Source organism: Phoenix dactylifera, chromosome 11 (genome assembly GCF_009389715.1).
Source record: "Phoenix dactylifera cultivar Barhee BC4 chromosome 11, palm_55x_up_171113_PBpolish2nd_filt_p, whole genome shotgun sequence".
NCBI classification, from domain to species: domain Eukaryota; kingdom Viridiplantae; phylum Streptophyta; class Magnoliopsida; order Arecales; family Arecaceae; genus Phoenix; species Phoenix dactylifera.
The window spans coordinates 12051829-12074984 of NC_052402.1; the positions used below are offsets into that span (position 1 = coordinate 12051829).

The 23156-nt window shown below is 37.8% G+C and overlaps 2 protein-coding genes across 3 annotated transcripts; one reads left to right on the top strand and one right to left on the bottom strand.

Moving 5' to 3' along the window:
* The first annotated feature begins 2842 nt into the window (after positions 1–2842).
* On the top strand, positions 2843–14886 carry LOC103709475 (proline iminopeptidase). Its single transcript, XM_008794828.3, has 11 exons — positions 2843–3055; positions 5820–6022; positions 7781–7879; positions 7970–8080; positions 8149–8211; positions 8347–8440; positions 10906–11003; positions 11631–11732; positions 12586–12699; positions 13179–13253; positions 14569–14886. The coding sequence occupies exons 1-11, from the start codon at positions 2893–2895 to the stop codon at positions 14680–14682; spliced, it is 1236 nt and encodes a 411-aa protein (XP_008793050.2). The 5' UTR covers positions 2843–2892; the 3' UTR covers positions 14683–14886.
* A 3143-nt stretch (positions 14887–18029) lies between these two features.
* Positions 18030–22131, bottom strand: LOC103709476 (probable protein ABIL5). 2 transcript variants are annotated; one of them, XM_008794829.4, is made up of 8 exons: positions 21814–22131; positions 21616–21698; positions 20474–20621; positions 19769–19868; positions 19404–19440; positions 19169–19290; positions 18635–18723; positions 18030–18291 (listed from the first exon to the last, which is right to left on the bottom strand). In XM_008794829.4, the coding sequence occupies exons 1-8, from the start codon at positions 21997–21999 to the stop codon at positions 18196–18198; spliced, it is 861 nt and encodes a 286-aa protein (XP_008793051.2). In that variant the 5' UTR covers positions 22000–22131; the 3' UTR covers positions 18030–18195. The 2 variants fall into 2 exon arrangements, with proteins under 2 accessions (XP_008793051.2, XP_038987552.1); XM_039131624.1 differs by lacking the exon at positions 21814–22131 and having other exon boundaries at positions 20474–21501.
* Positions 22132–23156: the final 1025 nt, after the last annotated feature.

Genomic DNA, 23156 nt, shown 5'->3' on the forward strand with positions numbered 1-23156 from the left:
TTGCACACAGGGTCCAGAACAAAGGACTGATCAAACCATAAATTGAATATGTAGCATTGATAACAAGAATGATTAGCAGCAAAGAATGACAAAGTAGCTTCCTACATAAAGAATTAATCAAAAATAGAAAACCCTCCCCAAACAATCTAGGCGGCATCATATATAACCTAGAGGACTTTTGATGCGCTCAATAGATTTATATGCACTCAATAGATTCAAGCTAATCCTAAAGAATCATATTTAACTGCTGTTAAAAGTGTTCTAAGATACTTGTATAGCACTCGAAACTTAGGTTTGTGGCATTCGAAGCAATATTTAATTAATTTAGTTGGATATTCACATGAAAATTTTGCTTGTAGTAAAAAAGATGGAAAATGTACTAGTAGAATTTGTCAATTTTTAAAAGTAGAGTTAATATTTTGGTTTAGCAAGAAATAAAATTTAGTAGCATTGTCATCGGTCGAGGCTGAATACATTGCGGTCAAAAATTGTTAAGCTCAAATCTTATGGATTAAGCAACAACTTGAGAATTATAGCATTAAACTTAATAAAATTTCCATAAGATGTGATAACGCAAGTGCAATTAATTTAACTAACCATCCAATTCAACGTTCAAGAACTAAATACATTGACATAAGACATCATTTTATAAGAGATCGTGTTCAAAATAATGATGTGATGCTTAACTTTGTTTATACTTATTAAAAAAAATAGCTAACAACTTTACCAAGCCTCTTAGTAAAAATAGATTTAGTGAGATTAGATGAGAATTAGGGATTTGTGACCCATTTGCCTCACTTCAATCCATAGATATTTATTCAATTGTTCTTAAGTTTGATGAAATTTCATATCTTGGAATATTTTTCCTTGTTTAGATCTTTATTTTCGATTTTTTTGAACTTAGAAAGCCTTGACAGCCGACTCCAGGACTGTGGATCCCTAGCACTATCAAGTTGACCTCATATCTTTGGAATGCTAGAAGTTGACACCTAGGTCGACCTCCAGTGTGCAACAAGTTAAGGAGTCGACCCAAGGGTCGGCCCTTGCTTTCCCGCTGCTTCGAAATGGACCCAAGGGTCGACCCATCTTGGGCAGTGGCCCCAATTTAAGGTGAGCCAATCTCTTGTTCTTCTACTCTTCCCATTCCAAATCATTTTTCCCCCTTTTCTCTCCATTCTTCATATCCACCCTTTCCATCTAGTTTTCTTGGGCTGCAAACTTTCGATTAGCTTTCAATAGCACCAAAGAAGAAAATGGCTTAAAGAAGGAAGCCTCAACCCATCCATGAAGAAGAAGAAGAAGGGAGAAGAAAGAAGAAAAAGGTGGAGCATTTTTCAGCTCCTTGAGCTAGACACCATTCCCCCTACCATTCAGAGTCTTCTCCCTCACGGAAGATGCCGAATAAGGCACCCTTTGCTACTCATAATGCCACTATTAGGTGGAATATTGATTTATCCTATTTGGAGAGTGAGGGATTCATGATTGGGGAGAGAATCAAGAGCCAGAGATGGGAGTGTGTGTAGTCTTAGAACGCCTACTTATCTCTATCTCGCACGTGAGTTTTACCACAACCTTAAATTTGGGATAAGTAATATAATCTCAGTTGTAAAAAGGCTAGAGATTGAGTTGGATTGTTATGTGCTGAGACGCATTTTCCGCATGCCCAACAATGGCATGCTTTTGGATAGGTTGGAGGATAGGCACATTGGGCTTCAGTGTATTTTGGGCAGAGAGAATGTTACATGGTATGAGAAGGTAGATGTGAATTAATTGAGTATTGAGATGAGGCTTCTCCACTATATTATGAGTAGGATCTTCTTCCCGAAGATAGAAAGATTTGAATTTCCATTTGAGAATGACGTATGTGTTATATTGCATATTGTCAAAGTGACTCCTCTAAATTTATCCGCTCTAATGATCGAGCATAGGCACGAGAATATGAGTTGGTCAAAAGCCAAGTATTAGGCTAGGTTAGCTACTTAAGTATTTGCTTCATGTTGTGCTCAATAATGCCTACCTAGATTATGTCAAGTTTTTGGACTAGGTTTGCATTAGACTAGAATTCAGCCAAGCATTAATCCAAGCTCGGTTTGAAATTTAATTAGGCCCTATTTTTAGGCTCAAGTCTAATCAAAATATTCTGAAGCTAGGCCAAAATCCGACCTGACATGACTAGCTAGGCCTTGGGCTAACTTGGGCCCATCATAGCTCTAATGTGTGTAAAATTTATTTATTTGTTGTAGAAAGACCTCTCTTCCGAGTCTTATCCAGACCATTTTTTTGACTTCTACAAGGCTAAAATAGAATATATTTTTTTTTGGTATAAGAAACTTATTTTATTTTTAGAGCTTGTATGTTCCATATTAGTTATATTGTTTTGGTGAAATAAGCAGAGATAACTTTTGGGTGAAAATGGGGGAGCAAGTTGGAATAAATCCATTTATTTAGTTTCGTCAAATAACTTTCTTCTTAATAAAAATATAAGTAAAAAAAATAGTATATTAAGCTTTATAAAATCCCAGTTTTTAATACACTTGCAAGAAATTTATACTTAAAATAGATATTCATAAAACATATTTACATATTTTGTGAAAAATAATTAAATAACTCTATTTTAAAAACTCATCTATTTTAAGCGTTTCATATATACTCGTTGATCAAAAGCTTCTTAATTTCCTCCTTTTCGCTAAAAAAAAACAGAATATTATAAACTGAGAAACGAAATGCGAAAAGGAATCCGGAAAACTTTAATGAGCGTGAACCGAGCCCCCCGTAAACGCGTTTCCCAGCAACTACTGTATGAGACCGGGGAATCGTACGAAAGCCTCCCATCAAGCGGAACCAAGGGATCCACCACAAGACCGGCCCTCCCGAGCGTCTCCGATCGGTCAAATGAGACTTGGCCTCGCCAGTCCCCAATTCGGCACTGCCGCCGCCTCGCTCTTTTTTCCTCCCCTCCTTAAAACCCCCAACACCACGCCGATCGTTCCCTTCTTTCCTCGATCCCGTCCCTCCCTCCCCCTTCATCGCCTTCGCAGCAACAAGACTCCCTCAGGTATACCTCTCTCTCTCTCTCTCTAGATGATATCTTATTCCAAATCAAGAAAACCCCAGGTTGATCACGAAGCGCCTCTGTTAGGTTCGGGATTCTTTTCTGTTCTTGATCCGTGAAGTGGATCTCTAATTCTTTGTTTCTCCATCGAGAGGAAGAAATTTTGCTTGATCGTTGGGTCGTTGCTCTAATTTGCTTGTCAATTTGGTGCCGGATGGTTTAGATATTAAGAACGATATAGAAGGATGGGGAAAAGGAATCTAGTGATGGAAATATAGATCACCTCAAAAGAACTTAAATAATCCACAAATAATTTAATTTCACTGAAACAACCAGTTCCGATGCTTATCTCTTTGATGTCGTTTCCTTTCGATCCAAAATAAAATAAATATTTTTTTCAAAGACGTGTAGTTACTGTATTTGAAAGAGATTCACCTTCTTACATGCACTGGATTCTGGGGATCTCTCCCCAAGATACAACAGACCGTTGAATTTGTAAACGCGCATGGTACTATAAAATCTCTTGAACTCAACAAGAACTTTTTTATATACTCGTACACAATTGATTCAGAGCCAAAAGACGAAGAGAGATTGACGAAGAGGAGACTAACGGCAAGATAACCCCTCCTCTTCTCCCCTCACCGCTTGAAAGAAAATCAAAAAGGAAAGAAAAAACCCCAGAAGGAAAAAGCACACTAACGAATATGAAGAGGAGGAATTAAATGAGAGTGAGAGGACTCTCCTCTCTCTCCCACCTGGAGTAACGTTGGAGCCCAACGTCTCTATTGCATTTAGGATGGGTTTTAAATGAGTTTAAATGGGGAGGGACGGTTCATAACCGTTTCAAATTTCAAAGCCTTTTACATCTGGTAGTTAGATGCGTCTGTCAAACGCGATTCTTGAAGGAAATATACTTTATGGGAAGTGTAGTTGGTAGTGAAAGGAAAAGTGGTAAAAGACTGGATTGCGTGACATCGATGCACATGAGGGAAGATAATTCAGAAAGGCTGATGAAATTTCATCTTGTTTGGCATATTTATTATCGGAGATGGGTTGAGAAAACTATCTACCACTGATTGTTGTTTTTAATATTTGTGATTTCTGCTATGCTGAGACTCATAAGAAAGGTAGGATACTATGAATTTCATGAATTCTTGCAGTTTTTGGGTACAAGAAAAATATTTTTAAGATCGTTGCAAGAAATAAGAGTGGAATAGTTTTGGAATCAAGATATGGGCTGATAGCTTTGTTGCTTTGGACGTTGAGGGATACATGGCAGTATTTTGAACACTTTTATGTAAATCCCGTATATTATTAAGATTTTAGTAATCAAGAAACTGTTAGGAAGGGAATAGACCAGATGTAAAAGCTGTGTCCTTTCTGAGTTGACAGAAGGGTAGGGTGCGCACCTTCAGATTATTTTGACCACATTTAGATGTTTAGATTTTGATTTACATCCTCAATAAATTAAATAATGACTCCTCATTCCAAGATCTGATTCTTGGCCTAAATGAATGTTTTGGACATTGAATTCCAAAGAAAGATGATGGTTTGGAGTACTATTTCTCGCATCTCTTCTGAGTGCTGTAGAAAGAGTGGAATTGGAGAATTCTTTGGCAGTAAGAAGTTGATCGCTCTAATTTGATTCAGAATTTTAACTTATGAAGGCATTTTTTTTCCTGCTGTAAGTTGGATTCAATGGAATGTGCTGTAAGTTTGCTGCCTTGTTTCAGGCATGGTCTCCTTTCTTGTTAATATTTATTGTGTCTCAACACTATATACTTTCATACTGAGCTTCTGGCTGTCTTTACTGTATTTTCCGTATTCTTTGAAAATTTCTGACATTTTGCCCTTTCTTGAAGTCTTGGTCATAACAATCTTGTTACATTTATTTAAGAAGGAAAAATCTCAGGGGAAGAAGTTGTGTATATGTTCCTTATCTTTATACCTCATATGCTTCCTAAAAGACTTGCTGCATTCTACCTTATATGTTAGGACTTTCTTCCATTTTCTTTCATTTTCCCCAATAAACATTTTCTATTTGGTCAGATTCTGGTATTACTCTCTCTCTCTCTCTCTCTCTCTCTCTCTCTCTCTCTCTCTCTCTCTCTCTTTCTCTCCCCCCCTCCCCACCCCCCTTACCACTCACATACACACACACACACACAAAATTCTTCCAACTTTCACTGCTTGCTTCATATGAAAACATCATTCTGATCTTAACTTATGAGTGAACTAACTGCTATCTGCCTCAACGAGCCTCTTTCCTGATTTGTATCCCTAAACCTGTATAGCCAATTCGACATGTATTTCAGATATAGCAAACTTACATCACTATAGAAGGTTTGTGTTCTAAAAGATGCCAACTTACACATATCCTGAAATTGAGCTCAGTCCTTGTGTCCTATAATTCCTCCGGCTTCTGCCATGATAATAAACTAATGTAATTTGAGTGCAATAATGTCATGTATTCCGCATTTGTGTCCAGACTGATGTAACTTGAGCTCTAGTCAAATTAGTTTTGTCCTTTTCGCATTTTTTTCAATTTTCACATGAAAAATGTTTTCAAGTTCAAATTTTCAGGCTGATATGTTGCATCTGAGGAAGGATATTATAGTTTCCAGAATATGTTGGTTGTAATAAAGTTGAAACTCATTTTAAATGCATTTTAATATATAAAATCATTCTTAGCATATGCATTCTGTTTTCAGTCATCAATCAGGGCCTCATCCCTTTTGTAATTTAAAGATCTGACTATGACATGCAGGTAGGAACAAGTTGCTTTTTTGTGTTGAAAATCAATATTCTCCTACTGCTCAACAATTTAGGACTTCTATGGAAACATCAAAGGAATCTCAGGAGTTGAATAGGAGTCTTTACCCACATATAGAGCCATACTCTTCAGGATTTTTGAAGGTTTCAGATATCCATGCGTTGTACTGGGAGCAGTCTGGAAACCCGAATGGGCATGTGAGTGAGCATCTTTATTCATATTATCTGATGTTGCCATTTTCAATTAAGTTTCAAACAATATAGAATTGTATGAAACTTTGGAGTATCTAGATACTAAAACAGGCTTGCTGTTGCATGTTGGAACATGGAAATGTTGTATTTGTCTGACTCTCCTGTTGCCTACAGAAATGAAGGATGTAGCTGTTGACTTTGAAAGCCGACTGTTTCTGTCCATTTAATTTTGAGGAAAGGTAGATTGCTGTCATGTTGAGATTGCTTAGTATAATTGAGGAGGTGGTATAAACAGCAAGGAGTACCTAATTTTTTTCTCCCTGACTTCTAAATGATGTTCCCCTTGTACCTCAACCTTTGAAAAGGGAGGGGAGTAGTGAAAAAGAATGTAAATTGTTATTTTACTATTCTCTTGCCTGTTAGTTGATATGCTTACGATCTGATAAGATAGATTGTATCTGCCATTATTGGTTAGAATAAAGATCTTAATTTTCCATTCTAGAAACCCAACGTTGCCCTTCAAATTGCTTGCACTACTTCCCCACTATGTTCAAATGTTGAAGTATTTGAGGACTTCCTTTGAACAGGAATATATGATTGTAATCTCATAGAAATGCTTTTGCTTTAACTTTTTTATGGTAAGTGGCAATAAGCCAACATATGGATCTGGACCTCCTTGTCATCTAAACAAAGACTGCCACCCTTGATATTTATGTTTGTTAAAATACATGCATTGTGAATTGTCTATGTGAATGTTTGAACTTTGGACCTTCAATCAATTAAAAAAATTCCAAATAGTAGAATGAGTTCACCATGAAAGGAAGCCAAACCTACAATGCCATCTGAAGTTTACAAATTATATGAAATTATAAATATCTCTAAATACTACCTGCTGTATCTTTTGCTTTTGCAAGTCCTATCAAAAGGTTTAGTCCTTTGCCTTACTACTACCACCATTCAGAAAGATCAACCAACAGATTTTGTTAAGTATCTTCAGTAATTAAGAGAAGCATTCTGAAGATGAATCTAGATAACAGAAGGAAGCTATTTAAGGTGGCTTTGATCTTAAAGATATGAGCTTTTCAAACCAGGTTACTTGTGTTCCACCCAGTTTGTTATCTTCTGATGACAAAACGCATGGTTCTAGTTACAAGCCTTAAGTTTTCATAGTTCCTGAAGGAAGGTGGGAGAGGCATTAGTTGAGACTTAACAGCAAGACAATGTTATTGAGATCCTTTGAAAGCCAAGGAAGGCATGTGGCTGAGGCCTTGGAAGGCAACATGGAGAGTAACTGTGATAGTAGATCCCTAGGTTCAACATTGTCACCAAGAACCTTTTAACTTAAATCTTGGATGCACCTTTGATTTCATGGAATTGCAGGATGTGCATTTGAGGGGCATTTTATTGGAGTGGTACAAAGGGTGTTGAAATTCATGGTAGCTATATTTGATTTCACTGGTTAAGTGTATTTATAGGCCAAACATAAAACTGGGTGTACAAGATAAAATATAACTGCTGGATTTCGTGGGAACGTGTAACATATTACTGTCTAGAAACAGATGCAGAGGACGTCTCGCATGAAACCAGAATTATGTAAAATTGTAGGTCTGACTTTCTTGGACTTGCTTGAAATTGTATTTTTATTTTACAATGCTTTTAAAACTGGTGCCATCTTTTTATCTTATTCTTACCTTCCATACAGTTTTCTGCTTAAGCTCTCTTTTAATCATTCATTCTATTCCTTTTCATATAACTTCTTGGTAGCCTGTTGTGTTTCTTCACGGGGGACCAGGAGCTGGAACCTCAGCTAGCAATAGACGATTCTTTGACCCAGAGTTTTATCGGATCATTTTATTTGATCAGGTGCACTTTCTGAGTGAATATTTTAGGTTCTTTGTTAAGTAAATCTTTTATAGAGAATCATTTGTTGATATGCCAAATTATTATTTCCAGCGAGGTTCAGGTAAAAGTACTCCCCATGCCTGCTTAGAGGACAACACAACTTGGGACTTAATTAACGACATTGAGAAGCTTAGGGAACATTTAGAGATACCAGAATGGGAGGTAAGGTTTCTACCTCTGCTTCATCTCACCTATAATGGTATTACCTTACATATATCAGAAGAATGCAGGTGTTTGGTGGATCATGGGGAAGCACACTGGCTCTTGCATACAGCCAATCACACCCTGACAGGGTAAACTATTAGTTGACCTTTCATCATTCCTACATGACATTCAAGTGTGCTTTGTGTATATGCTTTGCTGTTCTAGCCATTTAAGATCCTTCTCTGGACAAACACTCCTAACGTTTTCTCTGGTGTTTTTCTAAGGTCACTGGTATTATTCTTAGAGGCATTTTTTTGTTAAGGAAAAAGGAGCTTGATTGGTTTTATGAGGGTGGTGCGGCAGCTATCTTCCCAGATGGTATGATGGTTTAAGTTTCTTGCTATTTTTTGAATGATTCTTTAGCTCTCTGGAAACACACACTAATGTTCAGCCAGAATAAAAGGCATTTCGATCAGTAAATATTGGTTTCCTGACACCACAGATCTGCAGAAATCTTTCAAGGAGCTAATGTTATTACAATGCAACAGTTAATGCTATTTTATGCAGATACATTACCATCTATCTTTTTTAAAATGTATGCTTGATAAAATATTTTTAAATGAAGTGCAATAGAATACTCAAATAATTTGAGAATTTTGTTTTTTTGCTTTTAGCGCTTGGTATTAGAGAACATATCCTGGTTCTCTCATTGAAATAACACCCTACTAATTGTTTCAGGCATGCAGATTTATTGCCCTTACACTGGTCTCATTCCCTCGGATTTACTTGTTTTCAAGCTACACAGGAAATCTAGTCATTGGGTGTCATCTTATTAGGCATATTATCACCTCTTCTAGATTCAATTTGCCTAACCTTCACCTAGAAACCATCCTAGCACTTCTCTTTATTATATGCATTATTTATATGAAACACAATAACTATTATACTTGTTTTAGCATCTCTCTGCCCTCATATTTCATCTAGTTGGCCAAAGCCTTTTAATTTGTAAATTATGGTCCTTTCTTGCTCTAAAATCGCTAGAGGTTTGTAAGTTTGAGATGTGGTCCATTTAACAAGAAGGCTAGTTCTACCTAGATGATCTCGGCTATTTGATAGGGATGCACGCTGGGCTGGGCCAGTCAACATCTTGCATGATCAGCCACAGCCTGCCTTTCATGCAAGCTAATTTAGGTATAGTTGGGTTGGAAAGAGCTCGGGTTAAAAAAATAAATCAGAGCCTCGAATTGGTTTTGATCTGAGGACAAAACACAATGAGATCTGGATCAAGGATGACATGTACATGCAGTTGTGCATTTTATTTGAATGTATGCTGTCAGCTTGTATCATAGCACACTGAAAAAAGTTTTAGATAAACTTAATTGGCAGCAGTACCCAAGAACACATGCTATATCTTTCTTTGTGTTAACTAAAATGAAGAAAAAAATCATTCAACCAATTGTTTGCACTTGGGCCTGAATGGGACCTGGTCTGCCCCATGTAGAAACTTGGCCAATTCAAGTTCAACTTGTGATATTGCAAGCGGGTTTTGCCTGGCTTATGTTGTTGGGCCAAGGACAGTCTGGGATGGTTTTGAGTCAAGCCTTCAATGATGCAGGTCGAGCTTGAGAGCACTTATGGTCCAGATCTGCCTGTTTGAGGAGTCCTACTATAAAAACACTACAGCATTGCTTTGCTTGAGAGTAATGCTGGATACATGGCTGACTTATCAAGTTTGCCTCGTGTTCAAAGTGCAAAAGCTTCGTGCATTTGCTTCCAATAACTGAAGCTTTTCTTTGTTGACACTTATATCAATGAATTGCAAATGAGACTCGATTCATTTAATTAATTTACTAGCGCATTCTCTTTTTTTATTGTAGTAAATCCTTGCCTTTAATATGATAAGTTATAAATGGGGCATCGACTTGTAAGTTCATGCGCTCATCGATGAACTATTAAAAAATGATTAATATGCAACTGAGCATCCTATAATTTTTTTTGCTTCCAGTAGCCACCTTATCTCTCATGGCTTTCCTGTACTTGGTGGTTATGGACCATGACCTTTTATTTTAATTATTTGTTGAGATGAGGTCTAATCTCAACCCCCCCCCCCCTCCCTCCCCCCACACCCCACGCACACACACACAATCCGGGGAATGCTCTTCTTCTCTGGGAACTAGTAGTTCTTTCATTTCCCATCCACATGAAAGCTCAAAGTAAAAAGGAATATGTGAACATAGATGACATTTATCAACAGATGTATTTACAATGCTACACCTTTTGTACAGCTTCTTGTTTGCACATCAAAACAGCTGCAATGTGCAGTTTCATTGTCTAATTACTCTAGACCTGCACTGGCGAGAAAATCAACTAGAAAAGCTGTAAAATGTTGTCTGGCATTTTGTTAGTGTGCAGTATGGAAATGTGCTGTGCACCCAAAGGCTGAAATTATGCAATTTTGTAGTCTCATTAGTATATGATGTGGACCTATACTTACATGCTCGGAAAAAGAACGTGAACCATATCTTACGTAGAGTTACCTGAATGTGATGTTGGTGACTAAAGACTAATAAAGATTTAGCTCAAGGAAAGATCACTTTTTGTACCAGGTCGCCTGCTGTATAAATGATCTTCATTATGTTTCACTTTGGTCATGGAAGGTTAAGTTATGCATTTCACTGACCAGAAGATTGGCTAAGAGGCTTTGCCACTCTATCATTCTTTCACCGAGGACCTTAATTATTGATGCTTGCTGTTTCTATCTCTTCATATTTCATGAATTGTAATTATTAGATGTGTGTCATTTTTGTTGCTCATGACATGATGTCATCCATTTGGATTTTCAGCATGGGAGCCCTTCAGAGATTTCATTCCAGAAAATGAAAGGGACAACTTTATTGTTGCATACCACAAAAGGCTAAATTCTGATGATAATCACATTCAGGTATGTACTATCTATTTTTCTCCTGTTCAGCTCTATTTTGCCACTCCCATTGTTTTTGAGACATTTCATATGCCTGGGACTGTGAGCCAGTGAAACAAAATTGCCACAAACCAATTGGTGGAAAAACTAGAGGAAGGCATAAGAAACATGGATGAAAAGCTTGTGGTTTATTTATCTTTTTGATGTTGATGATAGACCTAACTCTTTATAGGAAAAATGGCGGAGGTCAATTCAAAAGCCAACCCAGACAAACTACTGAAGGCTTGTTAGTTATTGTTATGCCATAACCTTTCAACTATTAGTTTTGAGTATGTTGATTAATGTGGATTATTTTTCTCTGCTCTAAGAAAAATATGTAAGGTCTTTCATGTCTTTTTCACATGTTCGCTTGGTTTCTACTAGCAAGTTGAGGCATTTTGTTGGCTGGCAATTGCTTAATGATTAATAGATTCAATCACCTCCCCCACCTCCTCCTGCGATGGGTCAATGAATATTCGTCACAACATTTGTTTTCCTAGCATATGACATCTAAACTGAGAAGTGATCATGTTCTGGGCCAAACTATTTTAAATATTGAATTGTTTGTCATTACCTATCACTTTGACTGGTTTATATCCTTTTTTACAGGTTACAGCTGCTAAAATTTGGACTACATGGGAGATGATGACTGCCCATCTTATTCAAAATGAAGAGAATATCAAAAGAGGAGAAGATGACGACTTCTCATTGGCAAGTCTTTTCTTTGTCTCTAATTGTATTTTCTTTGGTGGTATGGTGAAATGATATATTGTTTATAGTGTGATCCTGTACTTGGAGTGAAAAGCTGGCTCTCAAATTATATTTACAAAAGAGAATACCCTCTATGCTAAGCAAGAAAAAAAATACTTCTCAACCTGGCACTACCATGGTACATTACCATGTGGTGCCATACAAAGGTGGCATGCATTGGCACAGCAGCATACTAATTACTGGCATGAGTTACTAGTGTGCTATGTGCTATGTGCTGGTGAGGCAGTGGCATGGCATTCTTTGCACCGTGCTGACTGGCACTTTTAAAATCTATGAGAGGAAAGATTGACATTTGTTTTAGCAGGTATAATGTGTCAAAAGGAGTCAAGATCCTAGAAAAAGTGCAATTTATGTGAGATTTTGTTATACACACTTAGTTTAGGACGGCTTGCAAACACCTCAGCAAACAAGAACTCATCTTGTTTTAACAGTCCTTTTATCTTGCAATTTGTGGGTCTGCTTTTCCTGCTGATGTCTTGTATAAGTGGAAATCATTTTGGTGCTTGATTGGAATTCTTTCAAAAGCTCAATGATATTTACTACAAGATTTCTAAAATGTATATGATTCTTAAGTTCCCTGGCAAATATGTATTGATATTGAGATATTTTTGCATTTAATCTTGCATCAAGTATATGTCGCCATTGTTAATGTGGATAGATCTTCAACTGCCGTCTTCATGCTGCCAAGTATATTTGCAACACTGAAACCATAAGTTCAAACCCAGGGTATAATTTTAACAGGATAAAAAAAGATTTCTCAAGTTTTATTTTTCTTTGTTACTGATTTTTGCAGGCATTTGCACGGATCGAAAACCATTACTTTGTGAACAAAGGATTTTTCCCCTCTGATTCGTACCTGTTGGATAATGTTGACAAGATTCGGCATATCAGAACTGTAATTGTTCAGGTATTTGTTGCTTCTGTTACACAACCAATATGAAGCAGCACCTAGAACTGCTGGTTCACCAAGTGTTTGTTACCAGATTGCGATTCATATAGTAGTTAAATATGCTAAATTTAGTTCCTCTTACCTTTGAGTAGAAGCTGCTGTGTTTAGGCAGTCTGCTGCCAGCCTCCGACTTTTGAACATTCTAGATCTGTAGTGTGTCAATACATTACATACACAGCAGTCTTCGAGAAATTAATGTACCTCAAAAGTGAAAATAAACTCTAAATCTAGAAATTTGTCTTATGCTGATTCTATTGGCAGTTCAATAAAATTGTTGTTCATTGAAATGACCAGATCTTTGGTGTCTATCTTGTAGTGAACTTGGGAGTATTTGGTATTCCTTTTTTTTTTTAATTTCTTGTGCTTTTTATTTTAGTCCTCTGCAATAGGTGTGGTTGTTGCTCATTCAGTATCACTATTAAATTAACACTTGACAGGGAAGATATGATGTTTGCTGCCCTATGATGTCTGCCTGGGATCTTCATAAAGCATGGCCAGAGGCGGAATTCAAGGTCAGACTAATTATTTTTTTTAAACATCATTTTCATGCTCCAGGTTTGAGCACAGCATAGCCTTTAAAGTGTTATTTTCAATTCTTTGAGCAACCTCTTTGATTGATTAATATATTTTATCTTTCCATCGTCAGCATTAATAATGTCACTTATTAAAATCATCATGTTTAATTTGGAAAAATCTCAGAGAGCTAACAGATCAGTAACATAAAGTTTCAACTCACATACATGCTCGGCCGCTTGAATGAAATCAATCATTTCCTTTGCTAGGATAGCTTTCCTATTCTGATGTAAAGGGATTGAATCCCTTTTTTGTTTTCCATTTTGGTGCTGTTATGTGATATTTTCCCCTGTTTGAAAATGATAATTTGTTTCCAATAATCTATGGCCACGATAGTTGCTATCTAGACTCTTGTCATTCTTCATGTCTGATTGCTGCTTGTGCTTTTAATGTTTGGACTAGTGATATAATTCCCAATATTTATGATTGAAAACTTGCTTCAGTTAAAGACAATACCCTTTATTTGTTTGTTACTACCTTGCTCTATATCATTAAAGCAGAGAAATATTGTTTATGATATAAATCACTGTATAGCATATTAACTATTAATGGAAAAAAGTTTAAGTGTTATTCCTTATTATACAAGGAACTTGTTATATTATATTCGTTTTAAAAGAATCTCAACAAATCTGATAATTTGTGATCCACTCCAATCCTCTTCAGAAAAGGACTTATTGTTTGGAATATTGAGTGTCGACATTCATATTTGTAAAGTTGGAAGTCCAGAGTTGTATTTATCATGCCTATTCTGTGAACAATCTTAGGGAGAAGTGCCTAGGTGAGACCCCATTTTCACTTTTGATGGTAACGGAAGAAATATGAAGGGAACTGTTGTCCAGGGGTGGTTGTACTGCTGCAAGCATAGCACCTGGCTCGCATGGGTGTGAAACTGTGCAAGTTGGGCACTTCATTCTGTTAGACTAGAACTGTCTTTTATTATATGCATTCAAGTCTGAAATCGTTGGTATCCAATAGGCCTAAGTTTATGAAAATTGCAAGCTAAATTCCATGGAGATCTCCATAATTTCTTTGTATATTTTATAAAGAACTTACGAGCAGAACCTTGCAAGTTACATTTTTGAGTTGTTGAATTAATGCTTTCATTGGCTGGTCATGTTTTAGCAATTTTACTCCATGATGCAAACAGCTGCAATTACATTTAGTACTCTCTCTCTTTCTCTAACACACACGTCGCACTCTGATACTGTATAAGTGGGAAGGACTAAGCTGTAATTCTCTTGCGAGCAAAAACAGGTAGTCCCAGATGCAGGCCATTCTGCTAATGAAGCTGGGATTGCTGCTGAGCTAGTGGCAGCCAATGAGAAATTCAAGAACATCTTGAAAACTGGTGGATTTAAATGTAACTAGATGTTTGGGAGCTAAAAAGGATCAGGCTTAAAGGAGATTGCAATGGGAAGCTGGTCTTCATTTGTCTGTATTTGGTATCTCGTACAATAAGGAACAGTGTAAGCACTATCATCTTACTTCTGATAAGATATAGAATGAATTTGGAATTTTTATTAGTAGATCTATGTATTGGTTACCATTCATCAAAAATTTCTTAAAAGAACATAGCAGAATCTTTGAACGTTTCATGGGTCTAAGAGGAGGGTAGAAACATGCCATCTTAGTAGTTTTAATCCTGAAGTCAGAACAAAGCTTTTCGCATTGCAGTCGTCAGAGCTTGACTCAATGAGGCCCATACTGGAGTTGTTCATATGCCAGATTTATTGTTTAGTTCTGTATGTCGTGCTCCTTACATGACATGTTGTCGCTGCGATTCATCTGGGACTGGCAATGTTGTTTCCTGGTGTCTCCCTAAACTTCCACCGGATTTGAGGGTCAGCGCTAGCCACTAAGGATTATCACCATCACATGTAGCTGTGTCTTTTTATGCTTCATTCTTTCAGACGTGTGTATCCTTTTGCAATTACTAATGCCATGTGTCACCGGTATTTATCTTTTCACAGTCATGTCTTTCATACGAGAACCTTCGCATTTTGATAGCAGAATATAATAATAAAATGATGTTTCCTTGCTATTATTTAGCTTGTTTATCTGATTTCGATGAGTTTTAAGAACTAATGCAACAAAGAAACTTGGGTCAATGACACTCAAGCCTCTGATAATCCAATTATGATCACCTGCTTGTTTGTTTGTTCCCTAGCTAAGCCAATACAAGGCTGTGATTAGTTCTGATAGATAAGATTTGGTGAATTTATGTTCTGAGCTCTCTTTTGCATAGCAGCGAATGAGTTGATATTGGATGTTGCTGGTAAGGGGGCAGAGTTGACAGAGAGTGGAAAATATTACCTTGTGGCGATAAGCCCATGGCTCGCCAAACACCATTTGCTAAGTTGACTAGTTTTGCAACCAGGGAGTTTTGTCTTCCGAGAGTTGGGGGTTATGTGATAATGAATCCTGGGTTAGTCTGTATCTAGACTAAAATTAGTGGCTTCTTTGTTGGCCAGAATCAGCAAGCAGCACTGCTGGAAGACCAGATTCTCCTTGCATAGGCGGGTGCTCAAGCTAAGAGTTCGATAGCTTGCAAGTTATTGCAACTAAAAATGAGAAGTTGGAATCTTGCAGTTTATGAATAGATGAAGTAACTGGAACTAACTCTTGAGTACGCTTCTTGTTGCAGTCTATTAGTGTACGAACAACTGTGGTAACCCAAACCAATGCTGACTACTGTCAGGTGTTTGTATTTCTTCGTCATTCACTCTCTCTCAACAGTTTTTCCCTTTACACCGTTGTTTCTTGCATAAAATGAAATCAGCAAGGACAATCAAAGCAATGGAAAGAAAAAGAGAAGATGGAGATAAGACACCATCTACTTCGACCAAGTCCTTCCTCTATAACTTCAGCAGCCAGTGGGAGCGAACAATCATGTTCATGCCCATCCCAAAGAAAGTTCAATGCACATACAGATAATGAGGTTTATTATGTCACATAATTGTTAATTGAGAAGGTATGATGATATGCTGATATACTCGGGAAATGATGCAGTCAGGTGCTCTTCCAGTATGCAACTTCAAGTAGCCTCTGCCCTGTAAAACAAAGGATCTGATACATGCCGGAGTTGGTTGAGTGGGCAAAATATAACAAATTGACTTGGATTCTCTTCCTCCCAACTCAAGAAAATTAGTGCTCTGTAGCGAGGTTGGCATAAACTGCATGTTTCTGCGTCAATTTATTTCTATATGCAGAGCATGGTTTTCATATTTTACAAATTTTTCCCCCCTTTTAGCTAACTTTTTTTATTCTCAGCCAAATTGCCTCTGCATATGTTGAATTTCCATAATTTTCTAATGGTGAAAATCTAGATCATATGATTCTGAAGATAAAAGAACCCAAACAAGACCCTCAATCAATTGATACAGGTTATTGTTGTATCCTCATGGATACTTGAATTGCAAAATCTAGGTATGATTTCATTTAGTTTTTTGTGTTATTGTTGAACGTATAGCATGGCGTACCATGTAAGCTCCATTCTATAGATAGGTAATCATCACTGGCTCTGTAACTAATATTGCTCATCCATGTAGGGTAGGTGGCTGACTCAACAAATAGGGCTCCTGGAGTCTTAAAAGCTATCTTACAGCCTCAATAAGGAAGCAACTTAGATTATTATTATTATTATTATTATTATTATTATTATTATTATTATTATTATTATTATTATCTTTGTTTTCTCTTTTTCTGGTTTGGTCGCATACAAGCGTAGAGCCACCATCCAGGTGACTGGTGGATCAGATGAATGGATACAAATTTAAAATAGATTTGACATAGATAGGAGGCAACCCTTAATGATTCTAACAATGGGATTTGGCTCTTCTTTCTCAGTTCCCTTGTGACTGTTTGGTGCTATGAGGAATTAATGAATTCAATGGACTTGCCCCCAAGTTATCATAAATCTTCCCCAAAAAGTAAACCAATGGATGCAGAACATATACTTAGAGATTTGATGAAGGAAATATCTTTTGAATCAATTCTTGGACATTATGAAACTAGTTTAGCAAATATCATGTTCTCCAGGAAACCAAGACCTAGTATTGGATTTAACATTCATGCAGGATCTTTCGGCCATTGGCGACCTTCCCTGGATTCTTCAGCCCATGGTTCAAGTGTAAAGAGGAAGATCCAATTGCATTTTTGATCCATTATCACCACCTCATGGTCAATTTATCCACTAAGACTTCTTGCAGCTTGTTAAATGTTTCATACCAAACTCATACTTACAATGACTGTTGAACCACATATTAGAGCAGATCAATGAGACATTTGGCTGCTTTCAATAGGATGGATGGTACATTGAGTTCAGCTCAGAGTTTCTATCTAACCTAATCAATATAGGGAATTTAGCTACTCATGGAGACTAGCATCTAACTTGCTTAAGACAGGAATTTAGTTGTAAGAAACATGGGATCATGGGGTTCATTCTCCCTGAGATGTTTTTAAGTATTGCACCTAAATGTTACCCAGCAGAAAATTAACTGGGGCTTGTACCTGAGGACACATGAGACTCCTGTGCTTAGCATCCAGAAGTTCTGGGTTCAATTTTTGGATGATGCATCTCCAAAATTCTGAATCAGGATATATATTGCAGCCGGGTCACCCCCCCCCCCCCCCCCCCCCCCCCCCCCCCCCCCCCCCCCCCCCCCCCCCCCCCCCCCCTTTCTCTCTCTCTCTCTAAGATAAAAGGTTACTCAGCAAAAAATAAAGTGGAAACATTCATTTTGTTAGGTTGAACATGCATCCAAGTTCTACACAACTTCTGCACCTATACCATGAACAAGTTTTAGCTACATGTAAAGAAGTAAAATGTCAGCAAGCTAGAGTTTTAAGTTTTTGATTACAAGATCTTGTTGCCATCCTTTTCTAGGTCTTTCTTTTACTCATCCGAAGAAATGACAAGAAGTTAATCCCTTGCAGAGACTTCTTCCTCCGGTCCACACCAAGCAGCAGATGAACATCCTGCATGAAATTCCACATTAATTATTTAGTACAACAATCCTTTTTCCTTTCTTTACATAAGCACCTAGTACTATCCGGTGATGAATGATTTGAGCTTAAGCAAGCTTAATCCCATGCAAGACGAAGGAAATTTTCTACCATCATACATTTTAGCACTGATAGCATGGTAAATGAAGTGCTCTTGACCATTCAGCAATCGTACAATGCAGGTTTGGAACACAAACTGAATTTTACAATGTTGAATTATTTGTACTCTTGTTACTGATCATTCGTCATAAGAGAAAAGAAATATATTTCTCTGGATAAGGATAGTGAAGCTGTCCAAAGAAAAGTTAGATCTTACATCTGTATAGGAACCAAATGAAGAATTGCATGACTTTGAAAGAATAGATGGGCCTTTGCGAACTGGGATAGCTGTGCTGAATGTTATTCCTGGAAGAAAAAAAAAAGAGAGAAGTCAATCTATCATACTTTAAAATGAAATTCCATCTTGAATCCTCACGCCAATCCAAAATGGACCGCTTGCTTTTCCTATCTAAATCTGAATGGCATGCATTCCTACAAGAAATATCTAACTAGGAAAAAAAACACAGTAGCTCTCTGAAAAAAAAAAAGTCTCCCTGCATTCTATCATGAATTAACTGTACTGATGCACAAGAAGAAAATAAACAAATAAATGTGAATCTGGTTTATGGCTCAAGTGCACTAGGAATGCACTAAAAATCTATGTGAGAGTTGGACCATGGATCCCAAAATAAATTTTACCATGGCAATATGCAAATATATTCAGCTACGAAATCAATCCTACAAATGACTCTGGCTTTTTGAGGAACTCCAACAAGAGAATTGACAAGTCCAGATTCACTAGTTTGCTTACCTGCACCCAATTTAGGAAGCTTGACACTATCACCTGCAACAGAGACTGAAGGACAAATGGCCACTGCCTGCTGATCTTTTTCACTAGATGTTTGGGATGCTATTTTATCAGCAGCCTCATCTCTGTGCATGGATGCATTCGATTAAATCCCTCATATGTCTTTTGTAATTAAAGCACCTATAGAAATGTAAAATGAGCTCTAAAAATACGGAGAGAACTGAGAAGGAAAGGAAACCTGGAGATACCACTCGACTTTGCAGGATGCTGAGGGACTGTTTCAAAGAAAAATATTAAGATGAACCAACAAGTATAACGAAGTTTGGAAAAAAACAAAGTCAGCGGCATATCATTAAGATGGTAACAGAGTGTGTACGAAAATAATAAACATTGTTGTATTTTCTTTCCTTTTGTTTCCTATGGTAAGCAACGCACTCTCAGTTGACTAAAAGGTGACGATTCTGTTAAATTGGTCTTGAATGAAAGTTTTCAAACTAAAATGACAAAGATCATGATGCTGAACTTCTAATTCTTAGTAGCGATGGCACTGTTCAGAATTTAATTATAAAAAGGTACAAAGAATGGATAGAAGATATAGTTTACGTGGTGACAGATAATGCTGGTGATATCGCGGCAACTTGGCACTCCATCGCACGGCAGACAGATTGAGACTTGTAGTGTATTGTTGACAGGTGAGAAGCCTCTGTGCAGTGGATGCCCATTAGATAATTCATATATATATATATATATATAAGAAGAGATGCATAAATTAATTCAAGTTGCAACAAGATCAACAGTCTTTGCCAACCTAAGAATATTATCTGCTGTCTATGTCACAGATGTAGTAATATAATTGCCATGAGAGATCGATAAACTCGAATGCCTAATAATATCTAACTAAATTATCATGATACCATAATGATAATACATGATCATCTCTCATTTTTTGGTTAGCTTTTTCTGCATGAACCACAGTTATAAACTATAATCTGCAGAATCTTCCAAGCAGTTCCTTTTGCTGATGAAAGACCAGAGAGCAAGAACTGTTACTGAGGTAACAGCACTGAAGAATATGAAATTTAAAAAGTAAATCTCTCTGTTTTGTCTTTATGACTAACAAAAGAACTGAACATGCTGAAGTTGTTCACACCATGAATAACTATATCCGAGTTCTACTCCGGTGAAAAAAGAACTATAATAATGAATGCTTCACTGTCCATTTATTGCGACGAGGCCCAGATATTATCCGAGTATACATGCATCAAAGTTTATCTGCTGATGAATTTGGCAAGATAACCATTAACTAACCTGTTTTAAGCAATCAATCTTTTGCTCCGTTTGCACGACCTCGATGCTGCCATGGAGCCGGTGCTCGAGCTTGGACGAAACATTCCCCAGATGATCGACCATGGCAACAACTGCATCACAGATGTAGCTCTTTGTGTTCTCCAAAACTCTTTCCAAGTCACAAAAGAATATTACGTTAGATGTGCTCTCCAAAACTCTTTCCAAGTCACAAGAGAATATTACGTTAGAGATGTTGTTATTGCATTGCATTTGGAGGTCCATAACTCATAGAATTGACTGTTCTGGATTTGGATCTCCAAGCGAGAGAAGGCTCCGTACAGAGCAAGAACAAACATTTTAGTCCCCATGCTACTATTTATCCCAGCTCACAATTCATTTCCCCAATCCAAACTCAATTTGTTTGTTGATATCTAACACTCAGTAACTCCGCCAACTCAACCTACACGAATCGACACATACATGATAGAAAATGGTAGGACCCACAAAATCTGATCATCTCCTACTTCTCTAGCAATTAAAGCTTTAAATTTCTGCAATGATTGCTAGGACCTTTGCCTGGCTTTATCATGGTTTGGGAGAAAAAAATCAAAGGCTTCCACTTAGACTTGGATTAGTTTTTCTCTTCAGCTTCTTCTGGACTCCTGGTGCAATCCTTCAACCCTTTCTTCCGTTAACAGAGGTGGTGTCTTTTATTAAAGACATGCAGCAACATCAATCTTTACTGTGTATGTTCTTCACTTTGTACATCCTTTCACTTCTCCTTTGCTGTATATCGGTTTCTTTCAATTAAGTTGGGTGACTGTGCCGCGCTCTTCCACAAGTAATCTCCCCTTTACTTCAAAAAAAAAAAAGAAAAAAAAACAAAGAAAGAAAAAGAATGGTTGGAGTAGGACCCACTCTAATTCTTGTCCAGACATCTCCCCGTGATCGATGGAACCCACCGAAATGGATGATTAGTAATTAGAACGGACAGAGACACCGATCGACTAGAGAGGATCCAAACTTTCGCATCAAAATTCTCTGCACTTCTTTTAATCACGAAGCATATTACAAAAAGCACCGATCACTTCTCTCGGAAAAAAAGACAGAATTTCCTGGAAGGAAAATAATAGAAAATAGTGTTTTGAAGTAGATGAGCTTACAATTTTCTATGGCCGGCCTTAAAAAATGCATTCTCGCAGTAATCTGCTGCTTGGTGGAGTTGAGAGCGCAAGTCTTTCAGATCCTGCACTCAGTATCGAGTAAACTCACACATCGTGAGCTCAAGTCAGCGTTCATTCGTAAGAGAAAAAGGAAAGGATAAGAGAGAAACGGGGAAGACTTCAAGAGAGGCTGTCAACCAGTAGAGCTTGTTGGAAGCGGTCGGTCTCTGTCCCCGTTTCTTCTGGCTTCAAAAAGGACGGGGATTTTGGGAGAGGCATTGTGGAGACCGTGTCCGCCTCCTGTTTCTCCTTCTCCTTCTCCTTCTCCTTCTCCATCTCTCTCTCTTCCGAGAGATTTCGGACGTCCTCCTCCTTCGGCGTCATACGGTGGGAAGAAGAGAAAGCGAGCGATATATGGTTGGTGGTGCCAGAGAGGGTGAGCTTGGAAGATTACAAGTTAAAAGGAGAGAGAATGACACGTACGTGGAGAACATGACGAAAGATGTTCTCAGGCCCGTGAACTCTTTCCCTCGTCTTTGTCGCAAGGAATAAAATATAAGGAGACTGGTCCCATACTCCTGCCGCGCCACGAATCACATGCTGCATGACTAATTCCACAGGAGAATCATTTTGGGTTAAACCGTGAAGAGATCCCCGGGGCCCTCCCCGATGCTCTACGGTGCAGCCTGCGCACCGCAAAATACTATGCATCTCCGGAGAGCCACCATCAAAACAGGTATCAAATAATATAAACTGTCTATGATATAATATGCTTGTAAACTACTTTATTTTAGATGGGTGAATCTTTTGCTATGAGATATTCAGATCATGGTCAGTTCTAAACCTAGTATGTTATTGAGGCTGCGAATTAGATGGCTTCGTACATGAGATGTCCTATAAATTAGAGAAAGTATTGCTCAGGGTACTCTAAAAATTATTTTTTTTTTTTAATGTGTCTATACGGGTCATTTACGGTTGCCCAGTATTCTGCGGTGCGCGGCCGCATGCACACTGCAGAGGATTTATGCTCTCAGGACGAACGGTTATTTTCCTTAATTAGTACTAGCGCACACAGGTATGTGGGCATGGAAACCACGAAGTGTCTTGAAAGCTGGTCTTGGAATATCTTTTTCTGGTTGGAGCATGGTGGAATGGAATAACCCCGCATGATCTCATTGGATCAACTGTAGCTCGCGTGATTGGGATATCACACGATTTGGAGAGATGGAAGCTTTCCATGAGCCCAAGTTCTGGAAAATTAGCTATTTTAAATATTCTTTTTTTTCTTCAATCAAAAATCACGAAGGTGTGCAATCGCCTAGGCCAAACACCAAACCGGCTTCTGCACTCTAGAGTGGTGGCAGCAGGTGGCTGCCAGTTGTTTGACACGCCAGCTCCAGAAGTAGAGTTGAAAGCTGCCTGGGCTGGTCTTCGACATGCGCGAGTGGTGCTACAGGCCAGTTTGATCATTCTGGAGGACGACTCAGCTACGATTATTGGATAGATTCAGAAGGACCGAGGGGTGAAAGTACGGACCACCC

What these genes read in the sequence shown, in the direction of transcription:
- LOC103709475 (XM_008794828.3), top strand. Translation starts at nt 2,893, where the DNA reads ATGAGACTTGGCCTCGCCAGTCCCCAATTCGGCACTGCCGCCGCCTCG. An exon ending in AAGATGACGACTTCTCATTG is followed by an intron (nt 11,733 to 12,585) that starts GCAAGTCTTTTC and finishes TGATTTTTGCAG; the next exon opens with GCATTTGCACGGATCGAAAA. An exon ending in TCAGAACTGTAATTGTTCAG is followed by an intron (nt 12,700 to 13,178) that starts GTATTTGTTGCT and finishes AACACTTGACAG; the next exon opens with GGAAGATATGATGTTTGCTG.
- LOC103709476 (XM_008794829.4), bottom strand. Translation starts at nt 21,999, where the DNA reads ATGACGCCGAAGGAGGAGGACGTCCGAAATCTCTCGGAAGAGAGAGAG. An exon ending in GCTTCCAACAAGCTCTACTG is followed by an intron (nt 21,699 to 21,813) that starts GTTGACAGCCTC and finishes TACTGAGTGCAG; the next exon opens with GATCTGAAAGACTTGCGCTC. An exon ending in AGATTGATTGCTTAAAACAG is followed by an intron (nt 19,869 to 20,473) that starts GTTAGTTAATGG and finishes TCCACTGCACAG; the next exon opens with AGGCTTCTCACCTGTCAACA.